At 54.9% G+C, this 26677-nt stretch overlaps 1 protein-coding gene across 2 annotated transcripts; it reads left to right on the top strand.

Annotated features, from left to right (window-relative positions):
- The first annotated feature begins 2159 nt into the window (after positions 1-2159).
- SLC6A17 (solute carrier family 6 member 17) lies at positions 2160-21222 on the top strand. 2 transcript variants are annotated; one of them, XM_075775908.1, is made up of 12 exons: positions 2160-2429; positions 10024-10430; positions 14009-14166; positions 14447-14573; positions 15280-15461; positions 16464-16574; positions 17565-17806; positions 18508-18700; positions 19068-19260; positions 19445-19604; positions 20163-20325; positions 20769-21222. In XM_075775908.1, exons 2-12 carry the CDS (start codon positions 10145-10147, stop codon positions 21135-21137), a joined length of 2184 nt encoding a protein of 727 aa, XP_075632023.1. In that variant the 5' UTR covers positions 2160-2429; positions 10024-10144; the 3' UTR covers positions 21138-21222. The 2 variants fall into 2 exon arrangements, with proteins under 2 accessions (XP_075632023.1, XP_075632024.1); XM_075775909.1 differs by lacking the exon at positions 2160-2429 and having other exon boundaries at positions 10314-10430; positions 14074-14166.
- The last annotated feature ends 5455 nt before the right edge of the window (positions 21223-26677 follow it).

Raw genomic sequence — 26677 nt, 5'->3', positions numbered from 1 at the left:
CCTCTCCCCTATGGCTTTGTCCCAGACCACATCCAGGTCCCTGCGCAGTCATGAGGGAGCGGAGCAGGGATGTCCCCAGAGGGCTCTCGGTCCCCATGGGGGTGCAGAGGTGACACATGGGGCACATTTCTCTCTCCTTGCTCATTAATACCTGCCATTGTCTGTCCCCTGTATGTCCCCATAGGAGGGAGCAGGGGACCCCATCGATGTCCTGGCTGTGACGGCTCCAAGTCTCGCCTTCCTTTCCCAGCCTGGGCGTTGCATCCTTCCCCTCCATGTTTGCTTCTTCTATTGACCAGAAAGCGTGATCCACGGGAAGGATGACAACAAGATGCCATGTTTAAGCCACAGAAAGCACGAAGGCTGACCTCAAACCAGAGGAGTCCCTGGCAGGCTTTGACCTGCACCCCGTCTCTTCCAGGCTGGCTCACATCAGCCTCAAACTCCCCTCACCCCGGCCAAGGTGCATCAGCCCCCCGTGAAATGTGCGGAAGATGTCGCAATAAACCAAGCAGATGCTGAGGATTTTGCACGGTAGTAAATCATGAGCCCGATGTACCTCTTCCCCTTCAAGTGCCGCGTTGAGCTGCCTTACCCCTGCCCGGGATGGGTAAAGGTGCAGGTTTAATGGAGTGTGGCCTCATTTCTCCCCGGGGGGAAAGGAGGGAGAGTTATGACCGTCGCTCTTGCACTCAGACACTGGATCTCGGTGCAGGCGCTGGCTGAGCTCCCAAGTACCTGGGAGAATTGATCATTTTGTGCCTAATAGGCTGGAAAGGGAAACGTGTCCAAAGGCCAGAAATGTGCATAAATGTTGAGATCCGGGAGCTGGAAGGAGTGTGGTTTGGGGCTGGAGGTCTCAATTTTCTGGGATTTGTCTCTTCCAAAAGTGTTTTTCCTCCTGTCAGAGTTTCTCACAGGCCCAGGAGCTGGATACTGGTACCAGTATCCACAGCACCAGTAACACACTGGTTAGAGAAATGCCTCCAGGCTACACTGCTGGGGTTTGGATGGGCTGAATTTGGGCTTTCAGGACTCAGAGACCTTAATCATTTCCATTAGGTACTGAATCAGCTATGAACTCCTTTAAAAACTCCTTTTCCCCACCAGTAAACCAACCCAACACACTCTGGCTTTCCCGATGAACCCAATTAGATGTTTTCTGAGGGCAGGACTCTTGGCAGCACCGAACAAAAGGGAGGACTGATCTCTACAGGTGTGCCTAGGCTCTTTGCTTGTCACACCATAGTTACTGCATCAAAGCAGCCTAAGTGGCTGTGATAAATTAAGCCTGTCTAAGAAGCTGGATTTGGGGTTTGTTTGCCCTGAAGAGCTGTTTGTGCACGTGCATTTCTGTATTCTTCCCGATAAAATATCCCACCGTGTCCTGCTGGGATGGGGAGTGGGACCCCTTTGGCTTGTCGAATTTCACTATTGGCATTAAAGGCAGGTTAATAAATGTAAATACCTCATCCTCCAAAGCTGACACGTGCCCCAGCCCATGCTGCTCCTGGGCTCAGCTTTGGCGCAAGAGGGAACTGGTGTGGCTCGAGATGTGGCGACCTCTGATCCCAGCGTTGGGTCTGGGGTCCGTGAGCGTCACCGGGCTTTGGGTGAGGTCTGAGCATCGCTGCCTTCAAAAGGCAGGCTCCAGATTTGCACCGGAGTTATGGGGAGCAGAATTTGGGTCCCGACCGCTCCTCCTGCCTCCCTTTGTCCCTGTGTGGTCTGAGACAAAGCAGCTCCGCTAATATATCAAACTATTCTTGGAGGAAAGGGGTGACCAAACCTCCCCTCTCCCTCCCCAGGAGGGCACCTCTGGCGCTGCCCTTTCCGGGCCGGGGGGCATTATAAAGCCGGGTTTTGCCTTTCCCCACAGCGTCAGGGTGGGCAAAGCTGAACCCGCCCCTTCTGCCAGGGCTCACTGCTATTTTTTTCTTTACGCAAGAACCCCCCTCGGAGATGGGGGGGGGGGGTGGCCCGGCACCCCAGCTTTGACGTGCGGCCCTGGTGACTCAAGCCTGCGTCAGGGGCTGCGTGTCCCTTCTTATTTATTAATTTTTTTTTTTTTTTCCTTTCTCTGTTTCTTTTATTTTCGGAGCCGAGCGGAGTTACCTTCCCCCACCGGCGAAGGGGAGCGGGGCCGGGCCGAGCCCAGCGCGCATCCGCCGAGCGGTGGCGGGGAAGGGGGGGGAAGCAGCGGCGGAAGGAGAGCGGCAGCCCGGCGCGCAGCCACCGGTACCCGCGGAGCTTCTCCGCCCGGTTCCTTACAGCACCGGTAACCGGTTACCGGCCCCGCCGCCCGCTCTCAGCCCCGTGGAGGGGGCGGGAAACCTGGTCAGTTTCTCCCGGGACTTGGTCAGTTTCTCCCGGTAACGGGACAGGTTCAGCCTCCCCGGGAGCCGCCGGGCAGCCGCCGCAGCGCCGAGGTAAGGGTGCTCCCTTCGCTCCCCGGCCCGGGGTCCCGCTGCCGGGGGTCTCCCCGCGCACCGGGCGATGCCTGCTTGCTTTGCCCCCTCCCCACCGCTGCTGGCGGGGCTGGTTTCGGGAAGGAGCTCAGGGCTAAGCTGGGAGGGGGGGACGCACCTAAGTCTGGAGCCATCAGGCGTGGCCCTAAGGGTGGTGGCATCGAGGGCTGTGGGGGACAGTTAGAGACGGTAGATGGCTTAAAGCACCCCGGAGAGGCTGGGGGTGGCCACCGGGGGGGTGGCACTGGCCACCTAGCTGAGGTTGGGGGGGGAGGGGGCTCATCCCTTCTGAGCCTGAGGGTGGGTAGAAATGCAGCTTCCAGATTGACCTTGACAGTAACATTGGGAGAGGAGAAAGCATTTGGCTGCATTGAATATTTCCTTCCTGGTCCCCAAAGTGTTGGGGGTTTATTTTATTTATTTATTTACTTTTTTTTTTTTTTTTTATGCTGCCCCCTGAATGTGGATGGCTGGTTTTGAGGCAGAAAAATGGGGCTTGGGGGCCTGGTTTTGTGCAATTCTCAGTATTGGGTGTGGGGAGTCCTTATTCCCTTCTGTGCATTTATTGCATCGCTGGCTGTGCCCAAAGGTGCATGTTTCGGGCTGGCATCTTGGCCAGGTGCAGATTTGCATCACTCCGGGGATGTGAGGCTTAGACCGTCTGAGAAATCTGGTCCTAGCTCTTTGTAAAGGACCCAGAAGGTGAAATCCTTCTGCTTCTGAGATCATGCCTTGTGTCTGAGGCACCTGAGGTTTGAATCCATCTGGAGCTGATGCAACTGTTTCTGGTCTTGGTAGGTAAAAACCCTGAAATGCCACGGCAGCTGAGCTATTCTTGGCAGGGCGTAGAGTTTCTCGTGAATATCTCCCTAGAGGTGTCGGGACTAGGTCAAGGAACCTGGATGGTGGTTTGACTGCTTGGAAGGGAAATAAAATGTGGGTCTGAGCTGTCCTCCAGGATAAATTGGAGACAGCTCCACTAGAATCAATAAGAATAAAAGGGTTTGGTTTAAATCTGTAGTGACTCCACTCCTGCTTCAGGCTTGCACAGAGCAGGAAATCTGGAGTTATACCAGAGCCAAGCCAGAGTCACGAGGATCAAATATACCCTAGATCAGATGCTGACCTATGCACATCCGGGCCAAACCATTGCCTTGAGGAGAGACTCTGATTTTACCCCATCCTGGGTTGCATTTGGACTTGTTTGTTTACAAACGTAGCAGCAGCTTCATGAATTGCAATAGGGAAAAGCAGAGCTTGCAGAGCGATTTGGATGCTGCCCATTTGCTGCCTTTTAGGATAAACCCAGACTGGTTTTGGGTTCAGTCACTAACGTTCAGCCGGAGTGGGTGAGTTAAGAGGGATCACTGAGATCTAGCTGGAAAAAGATCATCTGGTGAATCAAACAGAGCCCTGAAGGAATCATATGACGGTTGGCTTTGGTACAGTGTCACGCTATTGCAGCTGATGTATGTTTTCATGATACTAAATGAGGGATGAAAGGAGACCAAATTCGATGAATCAATGGGCTCATACGCTTCGTGACAAACCCAAGGCTTCCCCTCTTCCGGTGCTGTTGTGTCTGTCTCATGACCCATCTGCAAAACTGCCCTTTCTGAAGGTTTTGTGGTACCTATTGAAGAAAAGAGTCGTTGTAATGTCGCAACCCGCCATGGGGCGTAAAAAACCCCTGAGCTGGGGGTGGTGAGAAACGCACCCACCGCTGGGGTGGAGCAGGTGGCGATGGCTGGGGTAGCCCCACCTCTGCTTGCCTTTATAGGAGCTGGGGGTTATTTATAACATCTGGGTGCTTTTGCTGGCAAAAGCCACTTGGGTAGGTGTAAGACAGAAGCGGAGGCAGCTCTGATTCATCAGCGAATGTGAACCGCTCCTGTGTCATGACGCTAAAGCAGGCCTGAGTGTTTGCATGGGAAGGATGTGTCGCAGAGCATCTCCAGCTCCTCCGGCGGGGAAACACTGGGTGCATGCCACTGAGCTGCTCTCAACCCCACGCCGGAGCCAGGAGCTCTGTTTCCAGCAAAGCTTCTTGTGGGTGCCCTTGTCCTCAGGCACCCCTGTCTCTCCCATCTGCTCAAAGATGTGCCTGTCCAAAGTTTGTGCCTCTCCACACGTGGGTGTAAGGGAGGGAGCACACCGGGATGCAGCTCGGCTGATGGGACTGAGTCACTGGGTGTCATCTCTGCAGGGCGGTGAGAGCCTGGTGCTAATTAACAGGGATCCTTTAAAGAAGGGGAGAGAGAGGGAGCAGCCCTAATGAGCCCAGATGGCAAAAAACTTCCCTGTGGAGCCAGAGAGGATAATCAGGGATGAGCAAGCTCCGGCACCGAACAGCTTTAAGATGAAGGCATCTTGCACTGGCCTTAGCTCATGGAAGGGAGGTTTGTGTGACAGAGGCTGCAGGAAGGTCCTTGGAGCAGGGCTGGGGGGATCAGAGCTGCAATGCTTCTGTGTTGGGCAAAAATCTTTTCTCTGAGCTTTGAAGCAGATTTTCGATGCTGCTGGGAGGGTCCTGCCCTTGGCCTCTTGTGGTTCATAAGAGTGAGATACCTCCCGAAGGACCCACTCTGCGAGATTGATCCCTCTCCCATGGCAGAGGCACTCCTGACCGTGGGGAGCAGCAGGTAGGGGCCTGGAGCTGGTTTTCTCATGATTTGGTCTCAAAGCTGGGATGTGCATTCAGGGCTCCTTCTCTTTGCTGTATACAGACAGAAAATGGGAGGGATGCTTGTTCCTTCCCACTGCCTCTCCTCCCCGATCTCTCTGGTTTCTGGTGACCTTGGATCCGTCCTTTCCTCTCTCTGCCTCAGTCTCCCCATCTGCACCAAACAGCCCGGCCCTGGGTACAAGGTTTCCCTGGCCCCATGCGTGTTGGGGAGGGTGAGGAGCTGCAAATTGATGCTCAGATCTCCCAGCCCAAACCTGAGAGTGCCCTTCCACCTCCTGAAATCCCTCTGGCCCCTTTGCTCTTCCCTCGTTTCCCTGCTCTGTGACCTTGATGGAGTGAGCTGGACCTTTCTGGACCCCGTGAGCTGGATGCTTCACCAGGAGCATCCTTCTAGGAGCTGCGGGGGATTTGCCTGGAAGCCAAGTGCAGCGGGGTCGCGGCTGAAGGAGGAGAGGTGGTGGGGTAGGGAGGGACCAGCAGAGAGTCTCTATGGTTTGCATATTAATTTTGAATTCACACAATCTCAGCCTCTGTTTTTTTCTTGCCTCGGTTTCCCCTTTATAGATGCAAACAGGGTATAAATGTAGAATTTAGACACAGGAGAGGAGAAATCTCCCCCCCATGCTTGTCCTTCAGACCCAGAGAATGTTTGCTGCTGGTGGCTGCTCTCCTTGGAGGCTGCTGTAAATCCCTACCTCCTCCCCCACCTGTCTCTGCACTTCGAGGCCCAGCTGAAAGCTTTGCTGACCCGTTTCCAGCCTGCTTTATTGCTCCCCAGCTGCCTTCCTGAGAAAGCAAGGACGGGCTGAGGCAGGACATGCGTCTTGAAGCATCCCTCTTCTGCTGAACCATTCGTGATGCTGCTGGCAGGGCTTGGGGGATGCAATGCCCTCGGCTCCTGGAGGTCTTCACTCATCCCAAATAGCAGCTTTTCCCCGGTGGGTGTTTCCTTCTCCAGCTGGGATCAATGGGAACCTCTGGGCAGGGATTAAACCCCCTGGATGTAGCACAGCAGGAGCTTTTCCATCTCTACCCCTTTCCCGGGTGGGGTGAATCCAGCTTGTGCCCCGGCAAACCATTGCCACGTGCCTTCGACCTGCTGCAGCGGTGGCTCCTGAGCTGTCAGTGCAAAGGGATACAGTGGCTGAGGCCACCCCTGTGTCACCTGGATGGGGGATTGTCACTTGGCGCAAGCAGGAGCCCTGGGCTCAGCCGGTGAGTCTGGTGTGTCTCGGGGGATGGCGGTTGCTTTGCAAGGGGGCTGAAGCCCTGCAAGGGGTTCGACGTGAAGGCATCCACTGGGGACCGTGAAAGTGGGGATCCCATTCAAGGAGATACCTAGGGATACCGAGCAGTGGGAGATGCAGGAGGTAAGTTATCCCCAGGGACAACCTCGTGATGCTTTCCCCAATGTTTCCCCTGTAACGCCCCACGGGATGTTGTTGGCTGCTCTCAAGTGATCTCTAGAGACACCAGCACCGACCACAGCACAAAGTGATCCCTTCCCTGGTCCTGCTGTGGGAAAAGCTGTGGTCCCTCTCCAGGCACCTGTGTGGGTGGCATCAACACTGGTTTTACCTGGACAAAGGCACCTCTGGTCCTGCAGCACAAGTGAGGTTATTACGAGCTGTGGGCTCTGAAAGACCCTAATCTGTCTTCTTAAGAGAAAGAAAAAATGCACATTTAAGAAAATTAAGGTCATGAGGGCTAAGTAAACAAGCTGAATCTCCATCTGTCAGTGACAAAGGTTTTCTATCTCTCTCTGGCCCGGAAAGCTCCTGGCTGTCAGCTGATCTGCTTCGTCTTTCTCGCAGGGTAGCTATTATTTTTGGCAGATGACTTTTGGATTAAAGTCCCTTTTCAAGCAAAGAAATGAGTGGAAATACCTTTCTCAGATGGATTTGGACTGTGCTTTCCAATTTGAGGGGTGCAGACCATGGGGCTGATGCACAACGCTGGGGAAATTAGTAGGAAGAGTCCTGTTGATCTCACTGTTCCCTGGATCGAGTCCCTGTGCTGTGTGGGTTGGTGGCTTTGTGCTGGTTCTGGATGGACTCATCTCATGGTACCAGCAGGGACATGGACAGCAAAGGTTGGGTACGCTCATGGCATCGCTGTCGGGAACGGTCCCCTCTCTTTCAGGCCTGGATCTCCTCCAGACAACACCACCAAGCCCAGGCTGGGGTTGAGCCGTTTGGGAGACAGTAGAACCTCTCTCAAGCAAGGGACACAGTGACAGAGCCAGGCCTGGATCAAGATTTGGACGTCTTCCATGCATTTCCCCTGCTCTAGTTCAATTTGGGCGCATCTCCCATGGGGAGGAAGTCTTGTACCTCTGCTCCTTCACTCTCATCTCATCCTCTGGTGTTCTCTTACCCTAATGCCTAGAAAATCCCTGCCCCAGGAGAGCAGCCAAAGATCAATAGATCCCCTTTTGATGCCCAAATCCTTTGGGAATGTTGCTGTCTCAAGCATCCCCCAAGGAGCTGAGAGCTGCTGGGGCTTTGGAGGTGCTTGAAGAAACCTGCTCCTCGAGGACTGCTGTGTCCTGCTGCCTCTCAGCTCTGAAGGATAACACTGGGGGGGCTACACTGAGGAGGGAGAGAGGTAGATATCCAGAGAGAGATGCTGTAGGATCTGTCCTGACCCCATTGCGCTGGCCTGGCTCAACACCACCTTCCCTGGAGCTGGGCACCTCCCAGGCTTTGCTGCAAGGGGTTGAGCTGTCCCAGGAGAGCAGTTTTGGTGCCCTCACCATGGGGCACTGAGCTCTGGGGGCTCGGCTAGCAGATCCTAGCTCTTCTGGGCTCTGTCCCTGATATAAAGAGAGACTTTAGCCCCCAAGGGCTCCTGAAGGAGCTTAAGTGGCTGCTGAGCAGACAGAGAGCAGAAAACAACTCGTGGGTGATTCAACCAGGTCCACACTAATCTATACAGAGCCTGATCCAAAATTGGTGGAAATCCCAGTGTTTCCTGGCTGCTGGCTGAGCCCCTTCCCTGCCCTCTGTGCCTGTCCCCATCCTGGCTGAGGATGCTCCAGCCCCAGGCAGCCACATGCCGGTAATTGCCACGATCGAGCCATGAGTGGTTTACGTGAATGAGCCCTCATTTGGAAATGAAACATTGCAGGGCCAGGCTTGAAAGAATAATTCAAACAGCTTCTCTGGAGGAGCCGGATCCAGGAAAGATGTGGAGCTGACACGGTTGCCTGGCAACAGATGCAGCCGACAGCCGAAAATAGCTTTTTTTAATAGGAACAGGGCCTGGCAAAAGCGGAACTTTCTTCAGGAGTGAAAAACCACCAAGGTGAGGGTGAGGGAGGGTGAGGTTTCCTGTTGCCGATGCTTTGCTTCCCTCCCGTGCTGGGTCAGGACCTCAGTTGCTGGTTGGGGATGGGCTTTGCTGCCAAGGCTGAACCTGCTGCTGTGAAAAGGTTTGGGCTTGTGAGCTGAATTGGGTCAAAAAGATGGATGTTTGTCCAAAGGAAAGGATTGCTGGGGATGGCTCTGGCAAATCACAGGAGAGTTTTCCCTCAGCTCTCCAGAGGGGACAGTGGGAGGCCTGTCCTGCATCACCCATCCTGGTAGAGACTGACCGCCCACGCTGAGGGTTGGCTGCCCCAGGGACTGTGCTGATGGGTTATTTGTGATATGCCACCTGGCTCTTACACAAGCTTTGAACGGAACAAGAAAGCCCCCAGGGTAAGGGTGAGATTATGCTGTGGCCAGGCTGGGGTGGGTGAGGTCCCCAGGCCTGGCACCATTGCTCTTCCAGGGGCTAGTGACCAGCCTGGTGTCCCCTGGGAAGTAGGGATGAGGTGAGAGAAAAGAAGCAAACGTGGCCCTTTGGGAGAGTCATTTTTCCAAGATGTGAGTTTTCTTGTGAGGTTTCTGAGCCAGGTCATGGGCACCCCCTGAAACACCTCCATGCAGGGTCACTCCTGCACCGGGAGCAGTCCCTGGTGCAAACAGGTGGCCACCTGTTTGCAAACGTGACCCACCATGCGTATCCACTCATCACTGTGCTGGTGACAAACACATGCTTCCTCCATGGATCCAAAAATTATCCTGCCTGCACCCATCCCGGCCTTGCACCTATGGGATCTGGTGCCATCAGTTTTGGGAATGAGGTGGTAGGGGCTAACTGGTGTAACTGCGTGGATGCTGTGGGACGGCTCTCCCTGGCCAAGGCTGGCTGTCGGTGAAGGCTGGGAAGGTGGAGGGGTCGGAAGGATTGATGGCTTTGCCTCGGCTGCTGCTATTTTGCAGCCGTTATCTGTTGTAAGGCTGTCTGGGAAGATTTAGCTGCAGGCTCCCAGGCTTTTAAGTCACTCCTGATAATGTCCGGGGATGGAGAGATAGCCCGGACGTTTGTCATTGTCTCCCCAGCGCTTTTGAGCTGTTGTGGGGCTGAGCTCGGGCTCTGCTGAGGGGCGAGAAGGGGAGGGAGCGGGGCAGGGAGGGCAGAACCCTGGTCAGCCTGGGATGTGGTGTCTGTCAGCCTGGGATGTGGCGTCTGTCAGCCCTCACCAGTGCTGCTGGCCAAAGAACGGGGTCGTTAGAGGATAAAAGAGGTGTCATGGCAATGTGACTGGCTCCATCGCTTGTCACCATCCCCTGCAGCCCAGGGAAATTCCTTCCTCTGGGTTGCAGGAGGCTCTTCTCCATGAATGCTGAGCCAGGGGGTTGTTCCTGGACCATCATTCATAGAGAAGGGGGCCCTTAGCATCCCCCAGCCCAGGGGAGGTCCCCAAGACATAAGGTGGTGGAGAACCTTCTCCCCATGGTGCTGCCACTCCTGCCAGCACCAGGACACCCTTGAGGAAAGGCAAAACCAACTGATCCTTCTGTTGTCCCCTTCCCCGCCCAGGTCCTGCTGATGAAGAGGAGGTGAGGCTTGAGCTGTAGCTCACACGGGTGTCGTTCCCTGTGTGACATTCATCTTCTCCCCTTGCCCCATCCCGTCCCCGGGACCACGTGGAGCCGTCCCGATGCCGAAAAACAGCAAGGTGACGCAGCGGGAGCACAGCAGTGAGCATGTCACTGAGTCGGTGGCTGACTTGCTGGCCCACGAAGAGCCCGTGGACTACAAACGCAGCATCCTCAATGTGACAGGGGAGACCTGGGACAAGCAGAAGGATGGAGATGAGGAGCTGGATGTGGAGAACCGTCCGGCATGGAACAGCAAGCTGCAGTACATCCTGGCGCAGATCGGCTACTCTGTGGGGCTGGGCAATGTCTGGCGCTTCCCCTACCTCTGCCAGAAGAACGGAGGAGGTGAGAGATGGGGCAGGGACAGGCTCAGCCCTTGGGGAAGGGGGTATGGCCCAATCCTGCCTCTCTGCACGCAGGCTGCTCCCATTGGGGTGTGGATGCTGGGGCAGGATCGGGGTTATTTGGGCTCTGAAGGAGGAAAGGGGCAGTTGGGAGCTGCTCACCGCTCTGTGTGCATCAGTGCAGAGATGCAGGATCCTCCAGGATGGCCTCTTCCAGGCCAGGACACTTCCAGGTGTCTGCCTGCCTGCTCCAAAGTCGAGGTGAATCCCAGGCTGGGAGCCAGGATTTCTCACTGCAGACCCCAGTTCCTGTTGGAGTAATTTGGAAACTAAAGGGAAAAAATGAGAGCCCCTCCATTTCCCTAGGTCCCAAAGCTATGTTGTGTTTGCTCCAGCCCCTTCCCAAACCCTCCTTCCAGCCAGCCCATCCTCCCACCCCACACTATACCCCCTCTTCTGGATTCCAGGAGCAGCCTGGAGGGTCTGGTCTCTTCCAGCCATGCTGAGACCCCACGCCCTTCATGACACTGATGAGAAGGCAGGTTGCTCATCATTAATCCAAACCCAGCCCTTGAGGCCTCTCCCCCACAGCCCTGACCTTTGCAGTGATGGGAAGCAGCCCCTGCTCACGAAGCCAGGATCAGCCCAGCTTTCCCCTCTCCCCCTTGCCCTTGCCTGCTCCTGGCACTGCATTGTTGAGTGTGCCCTGAGCCCCAGAGCTGGCAAGCCTGCAGTGCTCTCAATAATTAAAACATCTCTGGTGTCATCTTCGTGATGAGTCATCCTCCCAAACGAAGACCTGTGCAGTCAGCACTTCCCACCCCCGGGGCTGCTCGCACCCTCATCACCTCCCCTTCCCGGCTGGGATGGAGCGCACTGCAGCCAGCTCCTGCATCCCAGCATCTCCCTGGCTGCTGGCACACTTAGCTCCTGGTGTCCTAGTTTGGGTCCAGTCTCTGTTTCAGTGCAGCATGGCTTTGCACGGTGTGTTTGCCATGTTGCAAAGCCAAGGAAGGGGTCTTGGCATGGTCTGGGGTTGCAGCGAGCATCTGCAGGCATTGCAGGGCTCGAACGCCTGCGTTAGCTGTGTTGCACGTGCCGGTGCATGTGTGCATCACATGCAGCAGGGAGGGTTGGATGGTGGCCCAGAGGAGGTCGGAGGCAGAGCCTGGGGTAAATTCAGAGCTGGGATAGATTGATACGGCCCTGCTGGCTTCATTACACAGCTCTCCAGTCTGGACTGTGACTTCCAAGCAGGTTTTCTTGATTAAATGAGATCAGGAGCCAGCTCAGACCTGGAGGTTAGAGACCCAGGGTCCCGCTTCTCTGTGAGCACCTAACCCAGCTATGCCTCAGTTTCCCCACTGGCACAGCAGCTAATTACCACTGTAATTAGTGCAATGACTAAAATGCTCTCAGTTTATTCTGAGGTCTCTACTGTCCTGTGTGTCTGTGGGGCTTCAGCCTTGACTGTCTCAGGTGCTGGGTAGCAGGAGGGGCAGCTTGTGTTCCCCAGCTGGGATTTACCCTAGCAAATCCAGGGCTGAATTAGCTGTCTCTGTGGGGGGAGCATTAAACAACTGGTTTTAGACAAAAGGCCGGATGGGATGCAATGTGGGGTAAGGGAATTGAACCTGTGACAGCCCTGAGACTCGCTGCAGTGGAGGAGATGGGTGTGCTGGGTTTGAACCCAGCAGCTGGGCCCCATCCTGTGGTGGGACACAGGGGCACTGAGCCAGGCACATATTGGGACAAGCAGCTGGTTTTAGGAGCTCCTTGCTGTTGTGTAACATCTTCCTACAGCAGATCTCAAGAAAGGCTTTACAAGCTGCCCCAACCATTGCCCCTGTTTTACAGACAGGAAAACTGAGGCACAGAGTTCGAGCAGCAGATTGCTCAAGTCCCCTCTCTTTCCCTTTTTCTTGGTTTTTCCCCCTGCTTTTTCTTGGTTTTTTTTCCCCGCTTGGTTCTTTTTGTTTTTTTTTTTTTTTTTTTTATTTTTTTTTTTCGTTTTTTTCTTTTTTTTTTCCTGTTTTTTTCTCTCTTTTTTTTTTTTTTTTCCCCCCAAGTGGCATCATCTCCCCTGTCCCATGGGGCAGACACTGATTTTCTGCCTTTTCCTCCCACCATGTATAACCCTCTTGGTCCCTGGCTGGGGTTCCCACTGGGCTGTGAAGCTGGTGCCAGACGGATGTGGGAGCTGGGGAGTGATGGACAGACCACTTCTGGGTGTGCTGAGCAGCCCCAAAACGTGGTGGCAGCTGCTCCTTTCTCTCCTGTTCCCCAGGTGGGAGTCTGCAGGAGAGAACAGCTACATGCTTGTAGCAAGATGTTCTGGAGCCAAATTTCCAGGACTCGGTGTGCCGGCTCCTGGCACAGGCTGGCGGTGTTGCCCGCTGTGCTTCTATGTTGGTGTTCCTGGGCACAGCAATGCACGGGCATAAGCTGGTTCCTATCATTCCAGAGATCGCAGCAAGAAAATATCCAGTATTGGAGAAATTTGCATCTGAATCTGTCCCTCTGTCTCATCTCCATCCATCTGCAGGTTGAGATGTGGATGCCCAGGAGGGCATTGCAGAGATGGGTTCCAGCGCTGCTCTGCTCTCTGCCTCTCCTTTCATCCTGCTAATCACCCTGGGCTGCTGCATCTTAATTTATCTCCCCATGAACACATCAATCCCTAGCCCACTGCCAGGGCACTCAGCTCGGGACACTACTGGGGGCTGAATTGCTTTGCAGCACTGCTGCTCTGGTGGCTGTCACCAGGTTGTAAATCCAACCAGGAATTTGCCCAAAGCAACCGGGCTCCGGCGTGTGCCTTTGGATCACCTGCCGCCCCGCGAGAGCAAGCCACATGCTCCCGAGCCCGTTCCTCAGCCCCTGGCAGGAGGTTGGAGTAATTCATCAGCCGGGCGCTGCAGCATGAGTCATCGCATCCTTTATGGTCATTTGGTTATGCTTCAGGAACTGCTAATTTCTCTCTGGCCTCCTCAATTAGGCAGAGATTAACTGTGTTTCTAATTCGAGCTGTTTCTACCTTTACCAGAGGACCTCGCTGCACGCTGGGCAACATGTGGAGCGGTGAATGCTGCTGCCAGGCATGTGGGTGTCTGGGGGGGGTGCGTGTTGGTGCAGGGGGCTCGGCTGTGCTCAGACACACGTGTGCAGGTAGGACCTGGGTGAACAGGAGGGTTCCTGCCTGACCGTGTGTCTGAGATGGCTGGGAACATGTGCGTGTCCCCATGGGGTGGGTTACGAAGGTGTCTCCTTGGGTGTAGGGTGATGTGCCTGTGCAGATGCATTGTGTCTTTAGGGGTTTTGGGGTCTATTCCTCATGTACCCACACTGGCAGGGGATGTTGCACCCTTCCCTTCCATGCATGTGTGTTTGCTCCTCTCTACAGCTGTCTTCTCTGCTGCCCAAGCACTGACCTCCATTCCCAGATCCATTGCAAATGAACTGATGGACATGCAGAGCCTGCCCTAGCTCTGCCCTGCCTGTCCGTCCCTGTCTGTCCATCCTTGCCTGGATGAGAGCAGGCAGAGATGGGGCTGTGATGAGCTTTCTCTCCTCTGCCAGGTGCCTACCTGGTCCCATACCTGGTCCTGCTCATCATCATTGGCCTCCCCCTCTTCTTTCTGGAGCTGGCGGTGGGGCAGCGGATCCGCCGGGGCAGCATCGGCGTCTGGAATTACATCTGTCCTCGCCTGGGGGGAATCGGCTACGCCAGCTGCCTTGTGAGTGCACCCATGGGTCCCTTCGGACTCCTGCCTTGGGGTGCGTGGGATGGCTTTGCAAGCTGCAAAGTGGGGGGGCTGGCCTGGAAGCAAAGCTCGAGGGGCCCCGCGTGGAGGTTTGAGAGGTCAAGCTCCACCATGGGTGTAGGGCTGGGTGGGAATGGGCCCATCCCCTGATCCCAGCAGCCCTGCTCCCCGCTGGTCCCTGCCCAGTGGGCGATGTGTTGGGGACGGTGTCACTGCCCTGTGATTTAATAGTGTCCTCCTTCCTCCCTGCCAGGTCTGTTTTTTTGTCGGTCTCTATTACAATGTCATCATCGGCTGGAGCATCTTTTACTTCTTTAAGTCCTTCCAGTACCCTCTTCCCTGGAGCGAGTGCCCCATCGTGAAAAACGGCTCGGTGGCCAGTAAGGGATGGTTGCTGGCACGGGGGGAGGCTCAGCTGGGAGGGAGCAGTTCTCAGGGAAGGGGGGCTGTGGGACAATGGGGACCCCCCAACGTCTGTAGCTATGACAGGTTGGGGACACCAGAGGCAGAGGTGTCTCCTGGGGCACTGGGTCCTCTCCAGTCCAGCTGCCTTGATCATATGGAGATGTTTCCCTTGGGTTGGACGAGTCTCTCCCATGCCCTCCCCTTGGGGTCTGTCCCCACTCATGGGATTTGATGCTGTTTTGGGAATACAGAGCTTGGGTCTCCAGGTGCCTCAGTGCTCGGGGCTGGGATCTGACCCAGGACCATGGAGGGAGGTAGCAGCAGCCAGGCAGGGCTCACTTGGATGCTCCATCAGTGCCCAACAGATGCTGATGGAGCTAATGGTGTTTAATAGCATCTGAGCACCTCCTTGAGACACTCTGGGAGGTTTTATAGCAAATGCAAATGTCTCTCCCTGTATTGAACATCTTATTTTCACTTGACAATGACTTTATGTCCTGACTGTTCTTTTTCCTGGTAAAAGTGAGCCCCATTAATTCCTGTCCCTTAGTTTCCAGGGGCACCTGCCTTCCCTGGCCAGCTCCAGCAGGTCTTTGACCTTAACTGACATTCATTCCCTAAGAGATGGTGGGTGACTCTCCCCCAGCCCCCTTGCACTCGCCTACCTCTGTTTGGTTGCAGTTGTGGAGACCGAATGCGAGAGGAGCTCAGCCACCACCTACTTCTGGTACCGGGAGACCCTGGACATCTCCAACTCCATCTCGGAGAGCGGAGGTCTCAACTGGAAGATGACCCTTTGTCTGCTGGTGGCCTGGAGCCTTGTTGGCTTGGCCATGATCAAAGGCATCCAGTCTTCAGGGAAGGTGGGTATCAATGGCCACCTGAGCCTGGCTGGGGTGAAACCTCCTGCTTGGACCACGCTCTCCTGCCCTGATCTGGGGTGGCTGGTGTGGTGGGTGGAGGGTGCTGTGTCTACTGGGGGATGCTCAGACCCACTCCAGAGTTCGGGCCATCTCTGGGGAGATCCAGAATAAGATCTGGATCTTTAGGGAAGAGATTTAGTCCGATTGACACCCGTGGCCATGGCCCAGGGCTCAGCCAAATTGCCGGCCCAGCCCCTGCATTCAGGGGCCATCAACTGTCAATTCTCTGATGCACGCCATCTTGATGGATGCTTGTGGAATGTAGGGGTGAGAGCTGAGCCCCCCTTAAGGGGGGGAGCACTGGAAATCCACACAGGAGAAGCAGGGCAGCTTTGGGAGAGGGGATGCTGTTAGCTTGCAGGTGCTGTTGACGTGTCAAGCAATGCTGTGGAGTCAGATGCAGAAAGGTATGGTCTCCCAGGACACTTGAACATCCCTGTCTCCAGATGTGCTCTGCAAAACACCTGGTGCATTAGCAGGTAGCACAGGGTGATGAGAGCCCTGCCCTGCAGCCCCAAGAGCAGCGGGGTGGGAGTGAGCTGGACAACAGCAGCAGGTCTCTTCTGCCCAGGACAAAGTCCCATCTACACCTGCTCATTGAGGCACTGGGCAGATGCTGGGGAAGAGGATGGGAGGGTACAGAGATGTCCTTCCTTGGGCTCCCCAGGCACCAGCAGTTTGTGTTTCAGGGATTTTCTGACCCAACACCATCATCTCCGCATTCAGCAGCCCCAACAGATTTTCTTTGTCCAAGCACTTTGAAAATCCATTTGAGCTTCAGCACTTGTGGCATCCTGTGCTACCTGAGGAGCAGACCTCATTTGGGGAGGGGAACCTTCCCTTCACACCCCTGTTGAGCTGTCCTTGGGTTGGGTGGGGAGGTCATTGGGCTCAGCGGGCGGTAAATGAGATTGTGCCTGTGTTGCATCCCTCTTGCTCTAGGTGATGTACTTCAGCTCGCTCTTCCCCTATGTAGTGCTGGTTTGCTTCTTGGTGCGGGGACTTCTGCTGCGCGGGGCAGTGGATGGGATCATGCACATGTTCACACCCAAGGTAAGAGTCTCCAAGCAGGTTCTCCTCCTGGCTGGTCACACCCTGTTTTCCCTTATGGTCCTCACCCCAAAAGCCAGAGTACCAACCCCAAACTACCTTGGGGATCCTGATACATCATCAGGACGTGGCAGCAGCACACTAAACGCACGGTATGGCCAGGACAGCCAAGAGCCTTGCAAACTCCCCACCCTGGAGCTGCTTTGAGCCTTAGCATCGCTCCAGTCACCTTTAGGTGCCCAGACACCAGGGTGGGGGGAGTGGGGGTGCCTGAGGCAATATGTTTGAAGACTTCATGGGAAGATGCTGGCTGGCAGCAAAACCTCCGCTGGTGGTATGCATCCATTAATTAACCAGCTACTAATTAATTAAGCAGAGATGTAGATGAATCAGCTCAGCTGGTGAGGCTCTTAAAGATATTAATTATGATCTCTTGATGAATGATGCTCGGAGGTCTCCAGCCTGCAGCTCTGGCTCGCAGGAGAGGGGGGATATGGTTGCAGGGAAGGGAGGTTAAACAAAGCCGCCAGCTGAGACGTCTGATTTCCAGTGCTCTGGGTGCTCCGGAGGCAGGAGGTGGCCGGGGGACGATGGAGACCCATCGCTGAGTGGCACATGGGTCCCTTGGGTGGGAGGACAGGGACACCAGCTCTCCAGAGCTGCTGGGTAGTCCACTGGGAAGCTGTAGGGCTTTGCACTGGGAGATTAGGCACCCGGCTTGGGCTCTGGGGCAGATGGAGCACCCAGACACATGGTCAGGTCAAACCTTCGCCTGCCCTTCTCCGTGCCTCTGTTTCCCCCTCTGTGGAAAAGAGCAAAAGGACCTATGAGCGCTTGGTAATGCAAGACCTGGTAGTGGTAGATCAAAGCATGTCCATGGCTGCTCCAAAACCATCCCATGTTGTAGGTGCAGCAGCCTTTTAATTTAGCTCTGGCTCCACTGGGATGAGTTGTGGAGCCACCAAACCATGTAACTTCTGTCTCCCCTCCAAGCTGGACAAGATGCTGGACCCCCAGGTGTGGCGGGAGGCAGCTACACAGGTTTTCTTCGCCTTGGGCCTGGGCTTTGGAGGGGTCATCGCCTTCTCCAGCTACAACAAGCAGGACAACAATTGTCACTTTGATGCCACACTCGTCTCCTTCATCAACTTCTTCACGTCTGTCCTGGCCACCCTGGTTGTGTTTGCTGTGCTGGGCTTCAAGGCCAACATCATGAATGAGAAATGTGTGGTGGAGTAAGAGGATTTGCTTTTTCTCTGTTTGGGGTGGGCAGGTCTTTGCTACTGCTGGTTGTGGTGGATCTGGAGGCAATAGAGTAAGTGCCCTGGAGTTGGGTGATGCTGTGTTTTGGTGGACCCAAGTTCCTGATGGTCAAGACCTGGATCTCCAGAGATGTCCCTTTGTAGCTGCGGGAGTTGACTATTCAGCTCCTCCAATCTAAAATCCAGCCCTAAGATGGGCTCTTAGTCTGCAAATTGAGGGTAAATCCAACATGTCTGGTCACATCACCTGGGTTTCCCCCCAGTTTCCACTTATCGTAGGCTCCACTTGTCTGCAAGGTTAAGGGAGCTGCTGTGCTGTACCCTAGAAGCAGCTGGAGGAAGGTGAATTTATGCACCTGGTGTTATCTGTAGGCAGTGAACTGCATCCATAAAAATTCTGGCCATGCAGCATGGAGTCCCAAAGCAGGAGATAAGCCTGCGAAGGAGGTGCAGAGAGCCCATTCCTTGGTGGTCCCCCATCTGCATCCTCTGTCATGTGGCCTAATGCAACGTTTACTTACACCTCGTGCAAAGAGGTCCTCTGACTGGGACCTGGGTAACGTGACCCAGGGAGGTTCATCCTGCCTGGTGCAAAGGGATTCCATGGTCAGGCCCCATCCTCCACCCTGGGAAGAAGGGGACATCTCTGGGTGACCAGCTCTGCTCTCCCTTAGGAACGCTGAGAAGATCTTGGGCTACCTGAACACCAATGTGTTGAGCCACGACCTCATCCCACCCCACGTGAACTTCTCCCACCTTACCGCCAAAGACTACAATGAGATGTACAAGGTGATCATGACAGTGAAAGAGGGGCACTTCAAAGAACTGGGCTTGGATGCCTGCTTGTTGGAGGACGAACTCAACAAGGTACCTGGTGGCACTCCTAGTAGGACCAGGAGGTCACCTACCCCATTGCCTCTCCCTGGTAGGATCTGCTCTACTTGTGTCACTCCTGGCACATGGATCTGGAAAAACTGTTTTTAGAGACTGTCCAGGGATGGGGATTCCCTGTCCCTGTGGTCTTCCCTAGCACACAGTGGTCCTTCCCGGGGTGGGGGAAAGGTATCACCATAGCAAGTCTAGCAGGGTCGTCGCTGCTTCCAGGCTGGGGTACCAGGCTGGATTTTTCTTTCCTTGAAGAGAGGTTCAGTGCGACATGAGAGACCTGAGCCTTGCAGTCTGTGTCGCTGACATGTTTCTTCTCATCTTTTTGGTCCTCTCTCCCTCTGAACAGTCAGTGCAAGGAACTGGCCTGGCCTTCATTGCCTTCACAGAAGCCATGACCCACTTCCCAGCCTCACCGTTTTGGTCTGTCATGTTCTTCCTGATGCTGATAAACCTGGGGCTGGGGAGCATGATCGGGACCATGTCAGGCATCACTACACCCATCATTGACACCTTCAAGGTGCGGAAGGAAGTGTTCACAGGTGAGATCTTTTCTCTTGCATCCTCCTGGGGAAGGGGTGGAGGGTCCCCGTTGCCCTGGGGAGTCAGTCCAGAAGAGTATGGACATGGTGGATTGTACTGGGATGTGTAGGGAGTGGACCGTGTGGCAGAGACATTGGTTCCTCTTGGGGTGCTCTGCTGACCATGCCCGTTTGCTTCACACAGTCGGCTGCTGCATCTTCGCTTTCGTGGTAGGACTGATCTTTGTGCAGCGCTCTGGGAATTACTTTGTCACCATGTTTGATGATTACTCAGCCACGCTGCCGCTTACAGTCGTGGTCATCCTGGAGAACATTGCTGTGGCCTGGATTTACGGCACCAAGAAGTAAGGCATTTGTACAACAGAAAGAATAACTGTGCGCTAACTCCTGGCTAAAAACCCCCTCCTTCCAGCTCTTTTCCATATGATTTTTTCCCCAGGAGGCCAGCTGTGATGGAGCAAATGCCCCAGGGACAGCTACCTTATAGAGGCAGGAACTCAGTTCACCTTGATCCTCTGCTCTGCCCTAGGTGTAACCCAGCCCCAGGAGCAGGTCCTTCTCACGGGTATCTAGTGTTGGTTATGGTGCTCTGTCACTTGTGATCACACTTTTGTCTGAGGTTTCCAGGTTCTTCTGAAAGAGGACCTTGTTCCTCCAGTGCCTGTTCTTGTTGTTCATGAGTTGGACAGAGCAAGGGAGGTTCTGGCTAATGCTCAAATGGCCTTTTCCTGTGGAGGTTCCCAAACAGTCCTACGGACTTGAAGGACACATAGATGTTTGCCCGGATCAGCTGGGCTCTTCTTCAGGCCATGCCTTGAGTGTAACTCACAACTGGGGCCCCTGGGAGGGAGTTTCTCACTTGGAGTTGGCGAGTAGCATGTTCCATCTCTTCTTCTTGGCAGGTTCATGCAGGAGCTGACGGAAATGCTGGGTTTCCAGCCCTATCAGTTCTACTACTACACCTGGAAGTACGTGTCTCCCATCTGCATGGCCGTGCTCATGACAGCCAGCATCATCCAGCTGGGAGTCAGCCCCCCGGGCTACAGTGCATGGATCAGAGAGGAGGTGAGCACAGCTCCTGTCCCCCACAGCCACCTCCTCCCCAGGTCTAGGCTGAGCAGGGGGCAGCTGAGAGCTGCAGATCACACTGCTCTTCCCAGCTCTACTCATTTCTCCTACCCTCTCCTCCTGCTGGGAGATGTCCTGCCTGTAGTTGTTCATCCTCTGCAGGCAATCAGGTTTGTCCACACTGCTCAGAAGTCTCCAGCCAGCTCTGACCATGGGCTGACATTTGAGCTTGGATTTTGGTTTGCTTCCACAACTACACACTACTGTGTGCAGGACCATGTCTTTTCCTTGGTCTGAACCCACCCAGCTTTGTGTGGTGCCCCTGAGGATGAAGTCTGGCAGGAGGCAGCAGGAGTTGCCTACTACTGAGGAGATGTTGTACCTGGTATGCATCACCTTTGCTGTGTCAGCCCCTTTATGCTAATATCTCTCTCTCCCAGGCTGCAGAAAAGTTCCTTTTCTACCCAACCTGGGCCATGGCTATTCTCATCTCTCTGATCATCTTGGCATCCCTTCCTCTGCCTCTGGTCTTCATTCTCCGGCAGTTCCATCTTGTCTCGGATGGCTCCAACACCCTCTCTGTCACCTACAAGAAGGGCCGGATGATGAAGGACATCTCCAATTTGGAAGACAACGATGAGACCCGCTTCATCCTGAGCAAAGTGCCCAGTGAGACCCCGTCCCCCATGCCTACACACCGTTCCTACCTGGGTCCTGGGAGCAACTCCCCCATGGAAATGAGCAGTGCCCCCAACGGACGATACGGGAGTGGGTACCTACTGGCCAGCACCCCTGAATCTGAACTGTGATGGTTGCCTGCTGACCACCCCCACCAGGAGAGGAGGTCATTGGGGAGTGGATCCTGGCTGTCCAGGCAACAGGAAAATTAATTAATAAGGAAGATGAAGAAGAAAAACCCCTCTTAAAATCGTAACCAAAAGCAGCCATTTCTAAGGTGGCATCAGGAAGAAGGGACTGCGGGAGGGGCAGGACTCCTCCGACAACCCTCATCTGAAAGGCAAGGCCCCCCGGGCTTGCCTTCAGGGAAGGGAGGAGGAGCAAGAGATGCTGCAATATCTTTCCAAGAGTTGTTCTCATGCAGCTCAAATCTGAAGGGAAGAATCTCTCTTTTCTAAGCAGCTAATGGTTGGATAAAGGACCTGGTGTCAGGTGGAAAGCCAGCCATGCTTCCTCCTGTAACCCAGCACTCTTCCCTCCCCATGTGTCATCCTTTAGCTGGGAGGAGTCATGGCCTTATTCCAACGAGCACAATTAACCATCGATGTTCATAGCACAAAAAGGTGCTGTTGTTGTCACCATCGTTGCTGTTGTTGTTGTTGTATCTCCTGTAGTTTTTATAGCTGTGGACACACCCCGATAACCCTAAAATTTTGACCAGGGTAGGCAGGGAGCAGCGTGGGCCTGGCTGAGACATTGCAACATGTGAGGCTGCAGATGGTGCATCCTTGGTATCTGTTCTGTTACCACCAGCATGGGGACAGCATCTGTGGGTTGTTCTGAGAGATGGAGATGTCGTGTCCATGGGATGAAGTGGTCAGCATGCTCCGTGCTTGGGCATTTATCGTGCTGAGTGGCAGAAGGACCTCTGAAGTTGAGGGTGATTTGGGTGTGTGAGCATGTGTGAGGTCTGGATAGGGCTACCATGACGGGGGTCAGGACCGCTCTCCTGGATTTACTCCTGACATGTGGGATGCTCTGCTGAACCAAAATACCTGGCACGGTGATCGTCTCCTCTTGCCACTCTCTTTAGATGTCCCAGAGGGACAAGCAGAGAAGCTGTGGGGCATCCAGTCCTACCACAGTCCTGGTTTAGCTCTCAGGAAACCACCCCCTGACTTATCTCCCTTGCACCCACCGGCTGAGGTGAGCTGGGCAGTGATTATTTCTGGACGTGTGTCCTCGTTTCTCATAGCTTCGAACCAGGGCGTCTGCATTGCCTCCCGTTGCATCTCCACAGGGGCTCACCAGCCTTTGGATGGGGGTAACCAGCTCTTGGGGACAGCAGGGGTCTGCTGAGCAGCAGTTGTTGGGAGTCGGTGCCAGGTCCCAGTGTCCCTGTTAGCTCTTGATCCAGGCTGGTGAGCCCTTGTTAGAGCTCAGGGGCCTCTGTCGTGCCCATCGATGTTGTGTGGGGACAAGACTGATGTAACCTTATGTTACTTCTCCCCGTGCTGTCTAGGAAGGGCTGGAATCTCCCAGCTCAGAGTCTCTCCAGCTGGGCCTGAGGATCATTTCCCTGAATCCTACACATAGCCGAGCATCTCTGTCAAGGGTACCAGTATTATGTGGCATCTTCCTCCTCTCCCCATGCAGCCTGCACCCTCTTTTCCTCTTAGCATGTTGCTGTGGCCTCCAAAAGCCAAAGGAGCTCCTCATCCTTGGTTCTGCTGGGCTTAGATCATGTATGATGGTATTTCAAGCCAGTGTGAAAGCCAAGTTTGTAGGTGCTTGTCCACAAGCCCTTCTCTCTCCCGCTTTCCTATCAGTGGGTTTTCTTCCACCTCGATTCTCCTTTTGGTTGGGAGGCGAAGGCAGAAAGTACCTGGTCCATTCACCACATCCTTGGCTTCTCTTAGCATCCTTGGGTCCAGGAGGTCCTCCACAATGACATTTCTCTTGTGGGTTGTGATCCTTTATTTATAGTCCTTCTCCATGGGCCTGGCTGGTGACCTGGGGACTCTTCCTGCACAATTAGCTCAGGCCCTTTGTTAATCATTTTTTCCAGGGGGAAAACAGAGGCATGGACTGAACCAAAGCAGCTCAGTCTTTGATGGATCTGAGAAGCACCAGCCCCATGTGGTCAGGATCAGCCATGCTCTTGTCTCTCCTCCAGCGGTTCCCCCTTCACCACCCCTCCTCTGTCTTTCTGTCCTTCCCCTGCCCGTGCAGAGGGACATAGAAATATCCTCACTGCATTATCTTGGAATGGGAGAAGAAGCACAAAACATGTGGCATTTCCCCATCATTAGGTAAGATGTTCCCTCCCATCTCTTACTTCTCCCTCCGTCCCCAGTTTCTTCCACCCAACCAGCAAAACAGGATGAGCCAAATCGTTGCCCAAAATCACCTTCCCCATGCCCCTGAGCCCGGGGGTCGGATTCCCACCATAGCTCCCATGGAGTTAGTGGAGCAGGACACCTCCCATAGCCAAAGTGCTCGGTCCGTCTGCTCCCATGGCATGATGCTCCTTGAACCCTAGGCGGGAAGGATCCGGCCCTCCGTCTCTCCCATCACCATTCCCAAACCAGCCAGGGAGGTGTTTGCTCTCCTCCCCTCTTCTTGCAGCGTCAATAAGAGGCAAAGTCAGTAAGAAGGTAACAAAAAAGCTATATTATATATATATAAAATATATACAGAGAGAGGAGATGGAATAATAACCTAGAGATTCTCTATTTCTATTGTATATTTATTCTGTAAATGTCTCTGTAAATGCTGTTAAATGACAAAATGTATTCCAAAGTGGCCCGTGACCTATTTTCATTCCCAGTGCTGTACAGATCAATTCTCGTTGTATATCAGGACATATTTTTACCTTTTTATTTCTTGTGTGTGGCGGGTGGCTGTTGTCCCCCCCCGTCCCAGCAGTTGTTCCAGCTGCCCTGGGGATCCAGCACAGAGGAGGAGGAGGAGGAGGAGGGACACCACCTTTGTTTTTATCCATGGAAATACTGTATTTCTTTGTGGCATTTGCTTGGTGTTAGACACAGGGTGTTGGGGGAGTGTGTGTGTTAAATTCTAAGTGATCCGTGTCATCGCGCGTGCGTTCGTCCATAGATGCTGTGCGTGGGGGTGTGCGCGTGTATGTGTGCGCGGATGTGTTTTGTTTAGGATTCACTTCTCGCTGTACTGGGTCACTTTTGGAGCCTGTGTTGGGGGTTTCTCCCGCTCGCCAGGGCAGGCTCTCCCTCCATGCACCTTCTTGGGGTCCTGGGTTGCGGATCGGGCTGACTGCCAGTGGCTTTTAGCCCTAGAAATCACTTTTTTCCCTCTTTTTCTCCACGGAGGCACAGGGAATAGCTGCTAATTGTGAGCACAGGCACTTTTCAGTTTTCCTCTGGGTGGTGGGAGAAGGAGGGGGGAACCACTGCCCTGTCCCCCTGTATCAGCTCCCTGCTTGGTTTCCAGCCCTGATCCTGCTGCTCTGAGCAGGATGGTGCCCCTGGCTGGGGGACAAGGAGGTGCTGGGTAGCTCAGGAGGGGTTAAAACCCTGTCCCATCTCTGGGGCAGAGCTGGGAATGGGTTAAGTGGGTCTGGAGAGGGGATGGCTGGTGCAGGAGGGTGCCCACCCTGTGACAGCAGTGCTGTGGTTCCGAGGGTGTGTGCGGTCCCTGTAGGGCTGGAGTTGGGATGCTCCATCCCGGAGCATTGGGCTCAGCTGCCGGTGCAGGGGCTGGATCTGCCCTTGGCCCTGGTGCAAAGCAGAGGGACGGCCGGTGCTGGCTGTACTCTGCTGATTTGCACCTTCCCTGGGTGTCCCTTGGCCCATTCCCCTTCATCCCTCCAGAACAGCCCTTGCTTCACGTCCTGGCGCCCCACCCAGACCCCGCAGGTCACGTTAAACCCCAGCACCTCCCTGGAGCAACTCCCACTGCCTTCCTCCTGTCCCCCATCCTCCCCTGAGCCTGGGTCTCGCTGGCAGGAGCGGGGAGCAGGGCTGGGTGGCCTTGGTGGCCGGGAGGCACACAGCACAACCCGGGCAGAGCCATGGCAGCGCGCAGGATGCGGCTGCTTCCCCTGCAGGCAAGCGCAACACTGGTGAAACCCTCCTGTACAGGTGAAAGCACAGATCTCGTAGTAAATTGTCCCATGTATCCTCGTAGCCGGTGTATTTACCATGCGTGCCGTGCTGGCCGGACTCCTTGGCAGTTGAGAGAAACCCTGTAACAGCTGTAATGGAGTCCGATTAAAAGTCTCTTCTTACCAAATCTCTTCTCACCAAGTCTCTTCTCTGCCTCCATTTCCTTTCTTGGGGTGGGCTTTGGGGTCTCTCTGAGGTTTGGGGTTGCAGAGAACTAAAGCAGCGGGCATTGGGGCTGTCAGCACCCACGGGCGTCAATGTCTCTGTCCTTCCCTGTCCTGTCACCCTTACTGTCCTTCTGTCTCCCCTCACTCTCCGATTCCCTTCCTCTGTCCAGCATCAGCCCCCGCAAGGGGTTTGCTCAGGGCACAGCTGCCCACAGGTGCTTCAGGAGCATTGTGGAGACGGATCTTCCATCCTGGACCACTTCAACCAGTACACAATGGCTTTACGGTGCACACGGATGGGTAAGACACAGTGTCTGCTCCTCTGCACACTGCGCTGCTAACATTGCTGGTGGCTTATCCTGAGCACTGGGGGTACTGGGAGTCTGGAGACCCTCCCTGTAGAAGGTCTAGAGATTTCCAGCAGCCCAAAATGACACCAGCTGCTGGGTATTAGCTTAGTGACAGGCCTGGTGGGGAGCAGAGCTGCCTCTTCCCTTCCCTCACATATTCTGTAGCTCCTTTGGCTTCCCCAGGGCTGCTCCAGCCCCGAGGAGCATGAGGAAGGGGGGAAGAAAAAGAGGATGGATGGGACCAGATGAGATCTGCCAGCACTGGGGGATGCCATCGGGGTACTGCAGCTGTGAACTGAACTTGTCCCCCTGCACTGGCAGCCGTGTAGGAGCAGGGCAGTTTTTCTGAGCACCTCTGCATCATCTGGAGATGTTGGTGTAGGATAGGGGTGAGCAAGGGGAGCTGGAGGAGCAGCACTGCCGGCACTGGAGGCAGGAGGCGGCACATGGGTTATCTTTGCCCAGAAGCTGTCCAGGACCTGGCTCTGGGGGTAAACATGCCCCAGGAGCGATGACCAGGGGAACAGGACGTGTAGGGCAGCTCTGACCCCAGCACAGCCCCAGTCTGTGGGAGGAGGGATGGAGATGCTCCCACCTCCTCCTCATCCTCAGTGAGATGGCACAGAGGGGGGATACAGGATTAAGGCTGCAGCACCCATGGAGCCTGGCTCAGGGTGATGCCCAGGACTCTGCGGTACCCACGTGTGGTGCTCACTGTTGTACTGAGCTGTCCAGCCTCAGCTCGCCCCTGTGCTCCCACTGCTGGGTGGGCTGGGTGGCTCTGGGCTTGGGAAGAGGCTCAGATCCTGAACCCAGGGAGGGGACACGTGTCCCCACTGCTGGACTGTGCCTGAGGACAGGGCACTAGCAGGCTGCTGCGATGCCAGCTTGTCCCCAGGCCACCTCCCCTGGCGTGGAGGGGCTGTTTTGTTTTATCCCCTTTTCCTCTCCCAGGCGGGGAGATGGGGCAGCTGCCTGCAAAAGCAAACCCTGCCCACTCCCCCACGTAGCA

This window comes from Balearica regulorum, chromosome 25 (assembly GCF_011004875.1).
Source record: "Balearica regulorum gibbericeps isolate bBalReg1 chromosome 25, bBalReg1.pri, whole genome shotgun sequence".
In the NCBI taxonomy this organism is placed as follows: Eukaryota; Metazoa; Chordata; class Aves; order Gruiformes; family Gruidae; genus Balearica; species Balearica regulorum.
Note: the sequence above shows the minus strand (reverse complement) of the source record. Positions and strands in the feature narration are given on the sequence as shown.